Source organism: Pinus tabuliformis, chromosome 6, assembly GCF_031772625.1.
Source record: "Pinus tabuliformis cultivar Carrire ecotype Pingquan chromosome 6, CPIR1, whole genome shotgun sequence".
In the NCBI taxonomy this organism is placed as follows: Eukaryota; Viridiplantae; Streptophyta; class Pinopsida; order Pinales; family Pinaceae; genus Pinus; species Pinus tabuliformis.
The window spans coordinates 783,801,851-783,818,244 of NC_142292.1; the positions used below are offsets into that span (position 1 = coordinate 783,801,851).

General features: G+C 40.5%; 1 protein-coding gene across 1 annotated transcript; it reads right to left on the reverse strand.

Moving 5' to 3' along the window:
- Nucleotides 1-7,899: 7,899 nt before the first annotated feature.
- On the reverse strand, nucleotides 7,900-9,739 carry LOC149261074 (caffeic acid 3-O-methyltransferase-like). The gene is made up of 3 exons (XM_089381100.1): nucleotides 8,872-9,739; nucleotides 8,702-8,766; nucleotides 7,900-8,549 (listed from the first exon to the last, which is right to left on the reverse strand). Exons 1-3 carry the CDS (start codon nucleotides 9,635-9,637, stop codon nucleotides 8,241-8,243), a joined length of 1,140 nt encoding a protein of 379 aa, XP_089237226.1. The 5' UTR covers nucleotides 9,638-9,739; the 3' UTR covers nucleotides 7,900-8,240.
- Between the last annotated feature and the right edge of the window lie 6,655 nt (nucleotides 9,740-16,394).

The window sequence follows — 16,394 nt, forward strand, 5'->3', positions numbered from 1 at the left end:
GCCTCATCAGGCCCATAGTGCTGCCACTGCACTTTAGCTTGGGAAATAACCCGCTTCCGCAGCCGCACTTCTCTCCGATCGAGAATGTTCAGTGGTTTGACCAGAACCTCGCCTTCCGGCTCGACCTGCAATCAACAACAGATCTAGTTATTTCCTTGTATAAGGTCAAGCTTAGTTAAAATAACCAAATTAATTCTTACCCGAACATCTTGCCATTGGATCACATGTTTAGGATCGTAGACGTATTTTTTTAGTACAGAAACGTGGAAAACATTGTGAATCTTAATATGGCTTGGTAGGGCGAGTTGATAAGCTACTGGCTCCACTCTTGCCAGGATTTGAAAAGGTCCAAAATAGCGAGGGGCAAGTTTGGCACACCCACTCCATTGCAAGGTACTCCTTCTGGCTTGGATCCTTACAAAGACATGGTCTCCGACCTGGAATTCTTTGAACCTTCTCTTCCGGTCTGCAAAACTTTTTTGTCTGTCCTGAGCAGCCTTTAAGTTGGTACGCATCTTTTTCACCATGTCTTCCATTTCCTTGAGCATATCCGGGCCAAATCTTAATCTATCCTCAGGTCCACCCCAACTTGTGGGTGTGCGGCACTTTCGCCCATACGGAACCTCAAATGGACTCAGCTGTGTTGACGTATGATACCCATTATTATACGCGAATTCAACCAGGTGGAGATATTCCTCCCATTGGGTTGGTTTCAGCATTACACATGCTCTCAACATGTCCTCCACTACCTGGTTCACTCGTTCCGTTTGGCCATCGGTCTGGGGATGATAGGCTGTGCTAAAGTTCAGCTGTGTTCCCAGTTCAGCAAACAATGTTCTCCAGAAAGTTGATGTGAACTTGACATCACGATCAGATATTATTACCTTCGGAAGTCCATGCAATTTGAACACATTTTGCATGAAAATATGAGCAATTTGCACAGCCTTATACGTGGACTGTACAGGTATGAAGTGTGCTGCCTTACTTAGCTTATCTACCACCACCATAATAGAATCATTATTTTTCTTTGTTCGGGGCAACCCGGTTATAAAATCCATGGAAATAGTTTCCCATTTCCATTCCGGAATGGGTAAGGGTTGTAGCAGCCCTGCTGGATGTAAATGCTCCACCTTAATTTGTTGACATTCCAGGCATCGCACCAAGTATTCAGCTATATTCTTCTTCATTCTTGGCCAATAGTATTCCTTCCATAGTGCGGTGACCATTTTTTGGTATCCTGGATGCCCGGTGTAATGGCTGATATGAAATTCGTCCAGAATCAGTTTTCTAAGACTATCTTCATTAGGTACATACAACCTTTTATTAAAGTACAGCATTCCGGCATCGTCTAATTCATATCCCTGTTGTGTTTCCTTACCAGAAAGTTGTTGTACCTGCTGTTTAATTTGCTGATAAACAACATCTTGATCAGCCGCTATTTTTATCCTTTCAAGTAAGGTACTCTGCCATTTACTGACCGAAATTTTGCACAAGCATTGCACCTTTCGACTCAATGCGTCAGCTACCCGGTTCTCCTTTCCCTTTAAATGCTTAATTTCAAAATCAAACCCACTTAAGAAGTCTGCCCAACGAGCTTGTCTCGTATTTAAAGTGGGTTGGCTGAAATAATTTGTTAAACTGTGATGGTCTGTCAACAACAGAAATTTTCTTCCCAAGAGGTAATGTCGCCACATTTTCAGTGCATGAATAACAGCTGCCAACTCCAAGTCGTAAGCAGAGTATTTCTGCTCATGTTCCTTTAGTTTCCTTGATTCGTATGCAATTACTCTTCCCTCTTGCATCAGCACTCCTCCCACACCCTCTTTACTTGCGTCAGTACAAACCACGTAATCCTTATTAGGATCAGCTATACTCAAAATGGGCGCGGTGGTGAGTCAGTGTTTAAGCTGCTCGAAGCTCCGTTGACACTCTGAGGTCCACTTAAATACCTTCCCCTTCTTTTGTAAGGAGGTGATAGGGTATGCTACCCTTGAAAAACCTTCCACAAACCTTCTATAATAGCCAGCTAGCCCCATAAAGGACCTAATATCTGCCATGTCCTTTGGTATGGGCCATTCCATTATAGTCCTTATTTTTTCAGGGTCCACTGCAATCCCCTCCTTGGTGATTATATGGCCTAAGTATTGTATCTCCTCCCGGAAGAAATCACACTTACTAAACTTTGCATATAACTGATGTTCTCGCAGAGTTTGCAACACCACTCTAAGATGTTTCTCATGCTCCTTCCTCGATCGGGAGTAAATCAGAATATCATCTATGAATATCAACACAAATTTATCTAAGAACCTGTGAAACACACTGTTCATCAAACACATAAAGGTAGCAGGTGCATTGGTCAGACCGAAAGGTAGCACCACGAACTCGTAATGCCCATACCGCGTTCTGAAAGCTGTCTTAGCGATATCTTCCTCTTTAATTCTAATCTGATGATAACCAGATCGCAGATCGATCTTAGAGAACACCGTTGCCCCCTTCACTTGATCAAAAAGTTCGTCAATCCGGGGCAAAGGATATTTATTTTTGATCGTGAGCTTATTCAGCTGACGATAATCAATACACATCCGAAAAGTTCCATCTTTCTTTTTGACAAATAACACTGGGGCCCCCCAGGGTGATACACTGGGACGGATGTAATTTTTGTCTAGCAGCTCCTGCAGTTGCATTTTTAATTCTGTTAATTCTGGTACGCTCATTCGGTATGGTGCCCGTGACACGGGTGCTGCCCCCGGAATCAATTCGATGGTAAAGTCCACATCTCTTTTAGGTGGTAATCCCGGTACTTCCTCTGGAAAAACATCTGCAAATTCTTGCACCACTGGAAGGGTACCCAGCGTAGCAGTTTTATCCTTCTGATTTGCGTAGCCCACCTGAATAGCATAAATCTGACATTTATTTTTGATGCATTTAGCTAACTGAGACGCTGTAATGGGTCGAATCCGTACGGGATGCTTGATCCCTTGTAGTTCTTGCTGTTCACCAAGATCATTCTTATAGTAAATGGTTTTAGTCTTGCAGTTCACTAAGGACCAGTGTTTCTCCAGCCAATCCATCCCAATCAGGATGTCATATGAACCCAAGGGTAGTACGTTCAGATCCACAACTATTGGCTGTCCTGCTACGGTTAAAGAGCAATTATTTATTTTTGCCAAGACCCGTCTCTTGGCTCCTGTAGCTAATTGGACCAACCACGGATTTCTGAATTTTTCAGATTGTAACTTACACTGTTCTACTATCTTTGGGCTAATATAACTTAAAGTGGCTCCTGGATCAATGAGAACAGCTATAGAAAGGTTTGAGATTTTACCTTCAAATTCCACCATAGTCGGCTGGTATTCCGCTTGGCGGTCATCCAAGGCTGCGTTAATCCTCGGTACACTACGTGCCACGTCCCCAACGGTCGATGCTTCATGAATTTGGGATATCTGGTCCGTCCCCTTTCGCTGTGGGCAGTTTTTAACATAGTGAGGTCCTCCACAGCCCCAGCATTGAACTGGAGGTCTGGTCATTCCTTCACCTTCTGGCCTAACAGGCTGTTCACTTACTCTAGTTTCACTTATTGGCCTAGCTCGGGGCGCACTTTTTGCTACAGTTCTGCTGTTTAATCCCTTACCAGCTCCCTTACCTCCATTACTGCGACCTCCTTTGCTGTTTCCAACCATCCGACTACTCCTTCTTTCATTCCATTTTTTATTTGAGGCATCCCCCTTCTGTTTATTCTGCTGGTAGAAGATCCTTGCTTTACGAATAGCCTCATCCATGGTCCTAGGATTGTCAAACTCAATCCTCTCTCTTATATATGAAGGTAAGCTGCTCACAAACCTTTGTACCTTAGCTTTTTCCTCTTTAATATAAGGTACATAACGTAGCAGAGAAGTAAAACGATTAATGAATTCATCCATAGTCTGCTGCCCCAGTCTCAAATCATGGAATTCTCTTGCCTTTTCATCGTAGAAGCGCTCGGTCAGGTATCTTTCTTTGAAGTATTTCTGAAACTTCTCCCATGTGATGGTCCGTTCACTTACCCTCTTGACAATCTTGATTTCCTCCCACCACAGGGTTGCTTTACCTTGTAACTAGAAAATAGCCAGTCGCGCCTTCAAGTTATGATCATACTCATACAACTGAAAATATTTATTCATATTTATTAGCCATGCTTCAACTGCTTCTTCCTGTTCTCCATCAAAATGTGGGGGTTTAATTTTTCGAAATTCTCCCTACAGCTCCATTCTCTGATGTTTTGAGGTTTGCTGCTCTGGTACATTATCAGAATGATCCTCCTTACCTTCTGAATTTTCAGGTCCAATCTGATAGTCTTGTTCTTCTGTCATCCTCTGCTGTTCAGCGCTGGGATTAGATAAGGGTGGGTTCTGCCTGTCCGACAAACTCTTCAGAATTCTCTCTTGTTCTACCGTCAAACGCGCGTTGTCTTCTCGTAATCGTGCCATCTCATTTTTCAACTCCTGAACAGTTTCCAGTATTGCGAGATTGGTACTTCGTGTTTCCTCACCCAACTGTACCCACAGCTCTGGGTTTTCCCGAGGGTTGCTGCCGGCTCCTTGCATTTCACTACCTTTTCCTGGCTTAACTATTAGCTGTTATATTCCTGTATCTCACCCCTAAATAGACAGAAACAACAGTTAATTAATTTATTAACTTTCTATACGTATGCATGGTGTAAACTTCTGCACAGTGAAACATGTCATTCTTGAGGCCACAGTGTTGAAACTGGGCTCTGATACCAATTTGTCACACCTTTGATTAATATACAAATTTTTTTTTTTTAACGAATACCATACATATTAACTCCACTACACTATATACTTATACTTTTACGCATTGTCGCATATTAAACTCAATGCTGCATCACCCAACACATTATATTATATAACATTGTAAAACATATGCCGCATGGCCCCAACACCTTACCCCATGTCGGATTATATGCTGCCATGACATTATATATTACACGGTGATTTGGTTTATGGTGGGTTATTTGATTTCTCATTTAATCCTAACTCATCAACCCACCTCAGTACGCGGTGTATATTAATTTGGCGCGGAGTTTGGAGGTCCGGCCGCAGCCCTTGCAGGCGCCAGGTCATCCGCTGCCTTTATGATTTTAGTCCACACCATGGCAGGTGGCATGGCTTGCCCACCCGGCCATGTGACACCTCGGGTTCTGGTTTCTCGGCTTCTTCGCTCCAGTTTCCCACTCTACTTCAACGATCGAGATCTATTCCTTGGATCGAAGGGCTGGAACGAGCCCGAGGGTTTTAGGTCAATACATAAACCTACCGGAGCAAGCCCAGAGCTCATTTGTTCGCAAGGTCTTCCCGGCTCCACTTTGGTGCTCAGACACCGGTTCGAAACCACCAGCGTCGTCTTCACAACCTATCAACCTTCAGGAGGTCGTGGAGTGCTCAGCGTAAAGCCTACTCAGGTAATGATCATCTGGTTCTCTATTTGTGGGTTGCATTCAGAGTTAAATTGTTAATCGTTAGAGGTTCATACTGATTTGTTTCTCTTCGCTGGAAGAGCGTGCAGATGGGTCTGTTCCAACCCTTCTGACAATGTCAAGGTGATTAACCTCAACGCCTCAGCTCTCTCGACGACTACAGGTAAGATTATACCTCTTATTTTACTTTCCTCCTGCATGTGAGAGCTCTGAAGCTCCTTGACCTTGATATACTCGCATTTGTGTCTTGTTGCAATCCGTCATTCGGATTCTGGTTTTCCCTCGCTTCGATTTGCTGAGGTATTTCCCCAAAGAGGACCCTCACGGTTTAAATGTGTTTTGTTATCTGGCTTGAGTCCATGTCCGGCCCTGGTGAAATATAATCCACGGCGGAACCTATGTACTTGATTTCATTTATCTGTGGATTAATTTTGTTTTTGTATAACCACCCTTTTGGCATATCTGGACATTGGTGTCTCGGTATTTAATTTTGTGACATACTGCTCATGGACTGGCCGTAATGCCAAGTTTTGGGTTAGCAGAACCAGTCTATATTTTTTGAAGTTTTTTGTTTATATATATATATACAAATGTTACCCTTCCAAGGTTACACTATCTGGGTATTTTTTTTTAATTTGCATATGAAGATTTTACTCTGTCTGAGCCCCCTTCTGGGTTGCTTGCGCTTTGAGCAATTGTTAATATGATTTGCGTACTTAGCAATATTAATATGATGCACGGTTTTTCTTTGTTTACCAATCGTTTTCGACTCCATCTATGGATATGCTGTCCGTCTCAGCGACGACAGGGTTCTTCGATTTACTTAAGTTTTGTTACAGTTTCGGGGTAAATAGTTTTGGTATCTCCATGCGACTCTTGTCATTTAATAGTTTTGCTATTGATGTTCTCGGCTCGGTTTAACCGGTAACGCCATACTTCTTTCCTTTCCTTTAAAAATGTTGGAATATAACACATGTATGGAGTTTATTTATGGTAGCATGCTCAGGTTCTTGTTCTGATGACTCGTTTTCCTTTGTTAATCTATATTAACCTGATTCCTCTTCTTCTGTAACTGCAAACATTATTATTTGATAACTGGTTACTGTATGGCTTTCTCCATCTCATACGATTGCAGAGTTTGTTTTTCTTTGCCTGGAACAATATGTTAGATCTTCGAATTTCAGCAGTTTCTTATAAATAGAAGTGGGTTCATCTCCTTCCTGTCGATGTTTTGAAATCAGACCTACAACCGGTATTCACTACTCAGGCTCAGAGGGTCTCTAATCTTGTTTTGGCACATTACATTAACAGTTGGTTATATTCTAGGGCATTCCGGACTGCTTGTCTCGTTAAACGCTTTTCTTTACTTGAGACTACCTCTGTCTCTCTGGTTGTTTCTTATCATGTCTATCGAATAATAGCCTGTCTTTTAATTAAAACTACACCTGTGTAGCTATATTAACAGCATGACAGTATCTAAGGGAATGAAACACAGTTATTATTTGACCACTATACGTCCACTGTATATTCCTCATTTTAAATTCAGCAAAGACTCTGCAGTTTGAAACCATACCTGGTTCACCAGAGTCATGATTAGGCACTTAAGCTAGTCACCTGTACTTCGATTCTGCTCTTTCCCCCAGCCATGAGATCCATCTATCAGACTGGATTCTCCCCCCGAGCCATCTTGCAGGCCTTCAGCCCTCAACAAGATATGTGCACCTGGTGCCTAGTTATCTGGTCCTTACCAGACTTAACCAGTTTTCTCTTGTATTTTTTTTTTTTTTTTTCCTTTTCCCTTGGAAATGATTCCTCTGTCTGTCCCTACAACACAAAGCTTCCTCCCCCTGCCAGGACTTTTCCTGCTTGGGAAGGTCACAAAGCTTCCTCCCCCTGCCAGGACTTTTCCTGCTTGGGAAGGTAGTTTCAATCAGTTATTACAACTGACTTCTTTCTTTGAAATCCTCCTTTAAGAGGCTGCCAGCATTTCAAGAAAATATTTAAATTTCTCAATAAAGTAGTTTATCAGAATTTTGTTTTGTTTTTTTTTTTATTTTAAATAAAACAACTACCATACTATCTTTTACCATAGTAAAATTCCATATTTACATCCTCTGGAGTCATTACAAATTCACATGTGATAGTCTCTCCTCCATACATAAACAACAAGGCAAGCTTCGCCAGAATCCATTCTCTTCATAAACAGTTAGTCCACCTCATCTCAAAAGGAGAGCCTAAGGCATGCATAATCACACGTATATGTAATAAAATTGGAGTTCTATCCCCACATATTCTTCAGTAACAATAAAACGATGACAAAGGTAAAATAGAATATCTATCCACACCATTAACAGTAACAATAAAACCATGACAAAGGTAAAATAGAATATCTATCCACACCGTTACTGTTAATAGGTACCAAGTACATTGCACCCAGATAATTTGAATTTCCATTGAATGAATACAATCCGCACGATATTCTGGACTTCCATTTAATGAAAAGAAGAAGAGGACAAAATCATAATTTGAATTTCAATTCAATGAAGAGAATAAGAGGAGTAGAATAAATATCATGGAATCTAATCCAACACAAAAGGTCCACCCTTCAATCAATTGATGTCGGCTGGTTGGTCTTTCTTTCACACCCACCTAATGAAATAATATTTATTCAAAATATAATGGCCAACCATTCAAATTTGTAATATAATCAAAATGTAATACTCACCCATCCAAATTAATAATATTCAGCTTGACTTTGTATCGCTCACAAAGACTTTGCCTTGGTAGTCTCTAAAATATTCAGAGAGCTAATCCCTGGTAGTGTAGAAATTTTGAGTGTAGCGAAGCCTGATTTTTCAAGCAATCCCCTCCACTGTTGCTCGTCCCGTTCCCTTCCTCCGCCAGTATAGGAGATCATAATCAAATCAAAAATCATTTGCACTTCCTGACTTAGGCTCGGCTGATCAGACACTACGGCCTCCACCACTATGAGTCTCCCATTGTCAGGCAATGCCTTATGACAATTCTCAAGGATTTTTACACACCGGTCGTCGTCCCAGTTATGGAGTACGTGCTGCTAATTCAGTCAGTGATTCTAAAAATTAAGACCAAACCCAGACAAGGCAAGCCCTGGTTGCTAATGAAATCCAATCAAATCTGATATAATAATAAAAGCTTATTTCAAGAGGAAGTTGATTGCTTGCAGTTAAATAATTGACCAGTTACCTTGATAAAAACGACATCCGCAGATGGTATGCTCACGAACATGTCACCGCCCAAATGCTCTACGCCTGCAAAGGAAAACAAAAACACATATCATACAGTATTTCAACCGTTTCAGTACCGGGTGGAACATAGAAAATTCATTGAGTATATTAATCAAACACCAAACCAACCTGGAATTGATGGTGCAGCTTCAATCACTTGAGGAAGATCAAAGTTAATCCCATGGATATGGGGATGAGCCTCCACGATCTGTGCTATGGCCGCTCCATTTCCGCCACCCACATCCACAACTCTCAGCTTCTCACCCGCCTCAAAGCCCTGGTAACAACCCACAAACAATTTCATTATAACTTTGGTAAACGACTCCATGCCAGTGTTAAAGACGGCCTTAGAATGGTGATTTTCCCTGGTATAGGCCCATAATTCCTTTCCATGAGCGATCTGGAAAGCGCCCCCAGCTACACCTGGGCCTTGAAGCACACACTCATGAATATGGTGCAGAGGATTCATGAAAGTCTCATCATTTATCATGAGAAAGAAGGGTACCAAACTAAAAGGGTTTTCATTTTTCTCACCCTGACTAATAAAAAACATTTTTGTAGTATCCGTAAGACCATAACGAAAATCGAAGGGGTTATCAGAGGACGTGGTTTGAGACTCAATGAAAATGCCCTGGGTTGACAGGTATCTTAGAATACGGGAAAGGTAATCGAGATGAGGTGTTTGCGAGGGGAGGCGGGCAGCGATTTGGCGGAGCGAAAGAGTATATGACGATTCTGGGCCTGCGGTGGCAATAATGTCTGGAATTTTGAGGAGCAGTGCAGATTTGAGAAAGAGGGCAGGAATGGAAGAAAATATCAAATTTCTCATGGGTGACAGAAACTGCAAATCCTGAGCGGGAGGAGAAGGCTGTATTTGATGATCATGGTCTTCCATTGGATGTGAAGGCGATAAATTTCCCACGCAAGGCCGATTAGAAACAACCCGCAGCTCAGTTCTGTAAGAGATGAAGTCAAACAATGTCGGTAGCGTAGATGAAAGGGACAAACGGATTGTCGAAGCGAAAAAATCTAATTGGGGATTTAACTCTCATTTTGATTTTACCAAAACCATGGGCTGCGTTTATCCACCATTGACTTCACCATCTATCGAATCCGATCACTGTATGATAAGTGTGTCATCCATTAATGAAGTGTTGAAAAGAGTATATATTATAAATATTAGCACGAAAAGTCTTATTTATAAAGATTTTATATATCAATTTGATGTGATGTTTCGTTGAGGTGATAATTTTATATTACAATAATAATTTTAAATTCGATTTAAGTTTTAAATTACTGTAAATTATAGTTACTAAATTTGAATTCAAACAGGAATTTTATTGAAAAAATTAATAATATAAAATTTAGATTTAACATGGAAAAATTTGACAACATATGTCATAAAAATACTAACATTTCAAAAACAAATGAGCTAAGATCATGTTCAAATTTTTAAAGAAATTTTATTCAAATTTTTTTAGACAATGCTTTACTTAATACTTTAGATATGTCTAACATTAACATTATGTGTCTATTTAAGATGTTCTAGAAATAATAAGAAATAAGAGACAAAATGCATCAAAATTATTTGTATTACAAATTAGGAAAACATCTAAATAAAATGTATTAACATGAGTAACAAAAACTCAACTCTGGATAGTATGTTTTAATTGATATTTACATATCAAAAAGTTTATTTCTCAATCTTTATCGTGTCCAAATTTATTCAACAATAAATATGGACATATTAATCATTGAGATGAAGCACACTAAATGAACTCCTCAAATTAATTTTAACAACATTAATATTCATTTTACAATAAACTGCAATATCTTTTAATATTAAAAATAAGAAAAATATTTTTAATTTTTTCAAAGTTTTTAAAAATAAAACCTATTTTTTTTCCTTCACAATTTCATAATAATTTTTTTCCTTCAAAACAATTTAATTATATAATATTTACAACTTAAATTTATAATTCTAACTAATCGCTATTAAATTTTAATTCTAACCTTCCTCATCAAATTTTAAACTTATTAATAAATATAAGAAAGATATTTTAAAATATAAAACAGTGACACTGCAACTTATTATAATTTTTACGTTTTACTTAACCATATTTTCCAATGAAATGCACAGTTTTCAATGAAATATACAATTGTACCTATTTATCTGTTGAGTGGTGGACAACGGAGGGAGAGGAAGTCCGTGAAAGCAGAGTAAGAGCGAGTGTGTGATGACCCCGTAAATGTAATTATTGAAAGTTTACTGTGGTAAAACTGAATGACATTGAGAACTTATTTTCTTTAAAGAAATAATTTGTTAATTTGAATGATGCATTAAAGCAATGATTAAAGAATTACTCAGGAGAGCATTGAGTTTCCCAAAAGGGAAAACAGTTAATGGAACTGAAAATAACCACCTTCCTTAACTGGAAGGATTTCCAGGAAAAAGGAAAGGGTGAAGAGTTTCTTTCATGTTGTGCTGTAGTGACAGACAAGGAGAAAGAAACAAGAAACATACCTGGTTTTGGACTAAGTATGGTAGAGACCAGATAGTCAAAACATAAGGTGCTGTCTTACTGAGGATTGGGATCCGGTAAGCATAAGCTCGGGGGGAGACTCAGGTCCCGAAGGACAAGTCTCGAGGCTGGGAGGATAACGAGCTTGACACAGGAATTTTGCAGGAGTACTGAAGAGCTGTCTCAAGAAGCGATAACCAGGTAAGTAGCTGAAACCTTAATACTCTACGATTGTTTGTACCAAAGGGTTACATTAGAATACTTATAAGTACTGTGTAATATCAGTGGAAAATGGAAACCCCACAGCTACATTTAAAGCAATAGAATAACTGCAAACAGGAAGTTGATATAATAATGTATGCCAATAAGACAAATAGGACAATTACTCAACTCGGCATACCGTGGCATGAAAGACTTCTTGTAAAAATAGAATGAGATAACTGAAGGGCTGGGGTTTGCTATGGACGGCCAAATACTCGGCGAAGGACAAAACTTGAGGGAATAGTATTAATAGTTCTAACCATCTATTATAATATTCGAAGGGCTTCTGTAGCCTTAATAATTGCGTTATAAGTAACGCGTAACCGGAAAAGAGCCGTCGAGACTTTAGTTTATAAAGACCTGATGAATGCCAGGGTACGGCCGATAAGGTTAAGACCAAAGCAAAACAAGCTGTGACTGGAGAAATCTTTACGGTCGGCAGAGGCCTGAGACCACTGTCGCGGTCCTCACGGCCACCGAAAAGATAGATAGTAAGCCTAGGCTCATGCTCGAATCCTATCCTAAGAAAGGAAAATAATATAGGAGCTGCTGTAGATGTAAATGAACAGTTCTACTAACATTGTCGAGCTTAGAACATTTATAAATTTAGCAGTAAACAAATAATCTCTAGCTTAGAGCCGCATGCAATAGCATCTGTGCTGAAGGATAATAACCTTCATTTAACAAGTAAAGAGAAATGATGTTACGACGATGAAATAAACGTATAGGAATTCTCACATTCATCTTAGAATCGTATACAGTCAACTTCCAAATAATTGGTAATAAATAATTGCGAATAAGCTGTAAATGACAGACAGAGTCCATGACCGAACAATAACAGAACATCATATAATGAAACTTTAAATCTGTGTGACCGCAAGTCACTTTCTTAACCCTCGCCGAGTCTGCCAGACATCTATGAGGTTAGATGCAGGCGTGAGCACTGGCTGGGCTCTAAGGGTGGATTGAAGAGTGGTGTATGCCGTCTTCCAAACCCCCGTCAACATCATATACAGCAAAGAAAGAATTCTAGAGAATGTGCTTAATCAAATAAGAAATAATGTTGCGCTCTAAACCCTTACGGGGAATAACAATAAAGAAAGACGAAAGAAATATCCGGAAAAATAACAGTGTGTTACAAGTAAACAATAGAACCGAGATATCAATACAATCCACAAGATATTCACATTCTGTATTAGTCGAGATAGTTTAAAAAGAAATTATGTGGGCTAAGCCCAAATACAATCACCAGTCGAAGCTGCAAAGTTAGTCTAGATAGCACTTATACAAATAAACCAATGTTCCCAGAATTCACTACAAAGATAGCCACTGGGTAGCTGGAATAATAACCGAGAGTTCAACTTAAAAACTGCTAAAGACGATGGGAACATATGGCGGGCTTCATATACTCAAACCCAAAGGGTATGGCCTGAAACAAGCAGGCAGTAAAGATCCATCTGCGCCAACCGAAGAAAGGTGGCGGAGAAATTAAAATGAAAGAGCATAAACCCTCCGGCAAACTTAAACAAAATCTTAACTAACAGTTTGCATTATGAGGAAGGAATTCGTGTCGGCAAGGGTACCTGTGCATGTCTAGTTAATGGCAACAGAGGGCAGCTTATGCCGCTGTATAAGCCACGGCTGCGAGCACGTCTGTACCTGTCATTAAAACATCGAGGTCATTATACTGTGCAGCTGAGGTTAGGACTCTGGACAAATAACGTAAAACCAGTAAACAACTGTAACATTACCTGGCTTGGAGCGACTATGCCCTGTCGAGATTGCATGCATTGCCGAGACAGCTGAGAAGACCGGAGCAGGAATGGTGGAGCGAGCGCCCAGTGGTAGCAGAGCGTTATTCCAAGCTCGAAAGCGCCAAATGGAAACAGCAAAACCCCGATGATCGCGGAACTTGACTTTATAAACATTAACCCATAACCCTGCGACGTGGAGAAATCTCCAGCGTTGGATATTATCAACTTCTCTCTGCCGTAGATCTTGGCGGTATTGCCAATGTGCCAAAGGCGGGAAGGATCCAGCCTGTGGAGCCATGGCCGATCACGTGATCAGGCAGACAGACATTGAATGCGGGTCCAGGTGTAATGAGAAGGGGTCGCCAGCATGCCTAAGGGCAGTTGGGGGTTTAACACTTGCAAATAAATATAAGAACTATTCGTTACCATAGTCGAGTAGGGTTAGCCATATGTAGAGCTGGTAAGACAAACATCAAACCTTGAAAACTGTGAGAGATCCGTATCAATTATGCTATACCTTCGATTGTATTAATCATGTTATATAACCGTGAGTTGAATGTACCAATCATGCGTTATATCTGTTATGAATATTCATGCCACATATTCGATAGAATATATATATAGTTAAAGGGTGGAGACCTACCTTTTATTCACATAGGTAGTTTGAATATGATATAATTACCTTATCAAATTTTTTTTTTTTTGATATATGTTTTAATGCAAGAGCTAGGTATGTGACAATATGGTATCAGAGCCCAGGTTGCCCATACTGTGGCCTCTGGGTATGAGAAATATGTGTTATAGATTTCCTTCCTGGTTAAACAAAAAAAATTTACAGCATTGATATTGTTATTTCTTCCACTGGGGTACTAAATTATGCCCCAAGGCTCACAAGATTGACTGTTGTATGATTAGACCAGATCAGAACAAGAAGAAAAATGAATCCAGGAAACAACTCAGAAGTGTGGGTGCAGTTGGGTGAGGAGACCCGCAGTACAAATCTGGCTATACTAGAAACGGTCCAAGAGCTGAAGAATGAAATGGCTCGCTTGCGTGAAGACAACGCACGTTTGACAATGGAGCAGGAAAGGATACTAAAAAGCTTGTCTGACAAACAAAATCCGCCACTGACCAACCCAAGCGCAGAACAACAGAGAACGACAGAAGAGCAACAATACCAAGCATAATCTGAGATTCCAGAAGATGGAAAAGACCAATCTGATAACGCCTCAGAACAACAGACTTCAAAGCGGCAGAAGGTGGAATTGCAGGGTGAATTCCGGAAAATCAAACCCCCACACTACGATGGAGAGCAGGAAGAAGCGGCTGAAGCATGGCTGATTAACATGAATAAATATTTCCAGCTATATGAGTATGACCATAACCTAAAGGCGAGGTTGGCCGTTTTTCAGTTGCAAGGAAAGGCAACATTATGGTGGGAAGAAGTTAAAATTGTTAAGGGGGTAAGCGAGCGAACCATAACATGGGAAAAATTCCAAAAATACTTTAAAGAAAGGTATTTGACAGAGCGCTTCTACGATGAAAAAGCAAAGGAATTTCATGATCTGCGATTGGGACAGCAGACTATGGATGAGTTCATCAATCGATTCACCTCCTTGCTCCGTTACGTACCTTACCTTAAAGAAGAAAAAGCAAAGGTGCAAAGGTTCGTTAGCAGTTTGCCCATGTATATGAGAGAAAGGATTGAATTCGACAATCCCAGAACCATGGATGAAGCCATCCGTAAAGCAAGAATGTGCTACCAGTAGAGCAAACAGAAAGGGGACAGTACCAACAGGAAATGGAATGAGAAAAAGGGTAGTAAAGTTGTGGGAAACAATCGAGGTGGCCGGGTTGGTGGAGCTAAAGGAAGTGTCAAATGTCAGAGTGGCAAAGCAACACCAAGGAGTTCATTCAGACCCAAGCCTGGTAATGAAACTAGAATGGGAGAGCCATCCATTAAATTGGACAACGAGGGAGTAAACAGACCCTCAGTACAGTGTTGGGGTTGTGGCGGTCCCCACTATGTCAAGAACTGTCCGCAGCGGAAGGGAGCTGACCAGATCTCTCAGATTCATGAGGCATCAACCGTGGGAGACGTGGGACGAAGTGTGCACAAAATTAATGCAGCTTTGGACGACCGCCAGGCAGAATATCAGCCTACCATGGTGGAATTCGAAGGTAAAATCTCAGACCTTTCTATCACTGTTCTGATTGACCCAGGAGCTACTTTAAGTTATATAAGTCCCAAGATAGTTGAACAATGTAAATTGCAGCCTGAAAAATTTAAGAACCCATGGCTGGTACAGCTAGCTACAGGGGCTAAGAGGCGGGTAATGGAAAAAATTAGGAACTGCTCCATAACGGTGGCAGGACAGCCGGTGGTAGCAGATTTGAATATGCTTCCACTTGGGTCCTATGATGTCCTGATTGGAATGGATTGGTTAGAAAAGCATTGGGCTTTAGTAAACTGCAAAACAAAAGCTATACGATTCAAAGATGACCTGGGATTGGAACAGGAGATGCAGGGAATTAAACGACCAGTGCAGGTCCGGCCTATCACTGCATCGCAGTTAGTGAAATGCATTCGGAAAAGATGTCAAGTGTATGCCATTCAGATAAATTATGCAGAAACCAAAGATAAAGGGGGTCCGCTAGACCATCTTGCAGTAATAAAGGAATTCGCGGATGTGTTTCCAGAGGAAATTCCTGGATTACCTCCGAAACGGGATATTGACTTCACCATTGAGTTAATACCAGGTGCTGCCCCAGTGTCGTGGACACCTTATAGGATGAGTGTACCTGAGTTGACTGAGTTGAAAATGCAATTACAAGAATTATTGGATAAAAATTATATCCGTCCCAGCGTATCTCCATGGGGAGCACCGGTGCTGTTTGTCAAGAAGAAAGATGGAACCTTTCAAATGTGTATCGATTACCGGCAGCTAAACAAACTCACAATTAAAAACAAATACCCCTTACCTCGAATTGATGAGCTTTTTGACCAGGTCAAGGGGGCGACGGTATTCTCCAAAATCGATCTGCGATCTGGTTATCATCAGATCAGAATTAAAGAAGAAGATATTGCAAAAACCGCATTCAGAACCCGATATGG

Bases quoted from the DNA above. Each gene is read 5' to 3' on its own strand.
- LOC149261074 (XM_089381100.1), bottom strand. From the start codon at position 9,637: ATGGAAGACCATGATCATCAAATACAGCCTTCTCCTCCCGCTCAGGAT. The intron at 8,767-8,871 runs GTTGGTTTGGTG...TTTCCTTTGCAG, and splicing joins AGCTGCACCATCAATTCCAG to GCGTAGAGCATTTGGGCGGT. The intron at 8,550-8,701 runs GTAACTGGTCAA...CTGAATTAGCAG, and splicing joins CGGATGTCGTTTTTATCAAG to CACGTACTCCATAACTGGGA.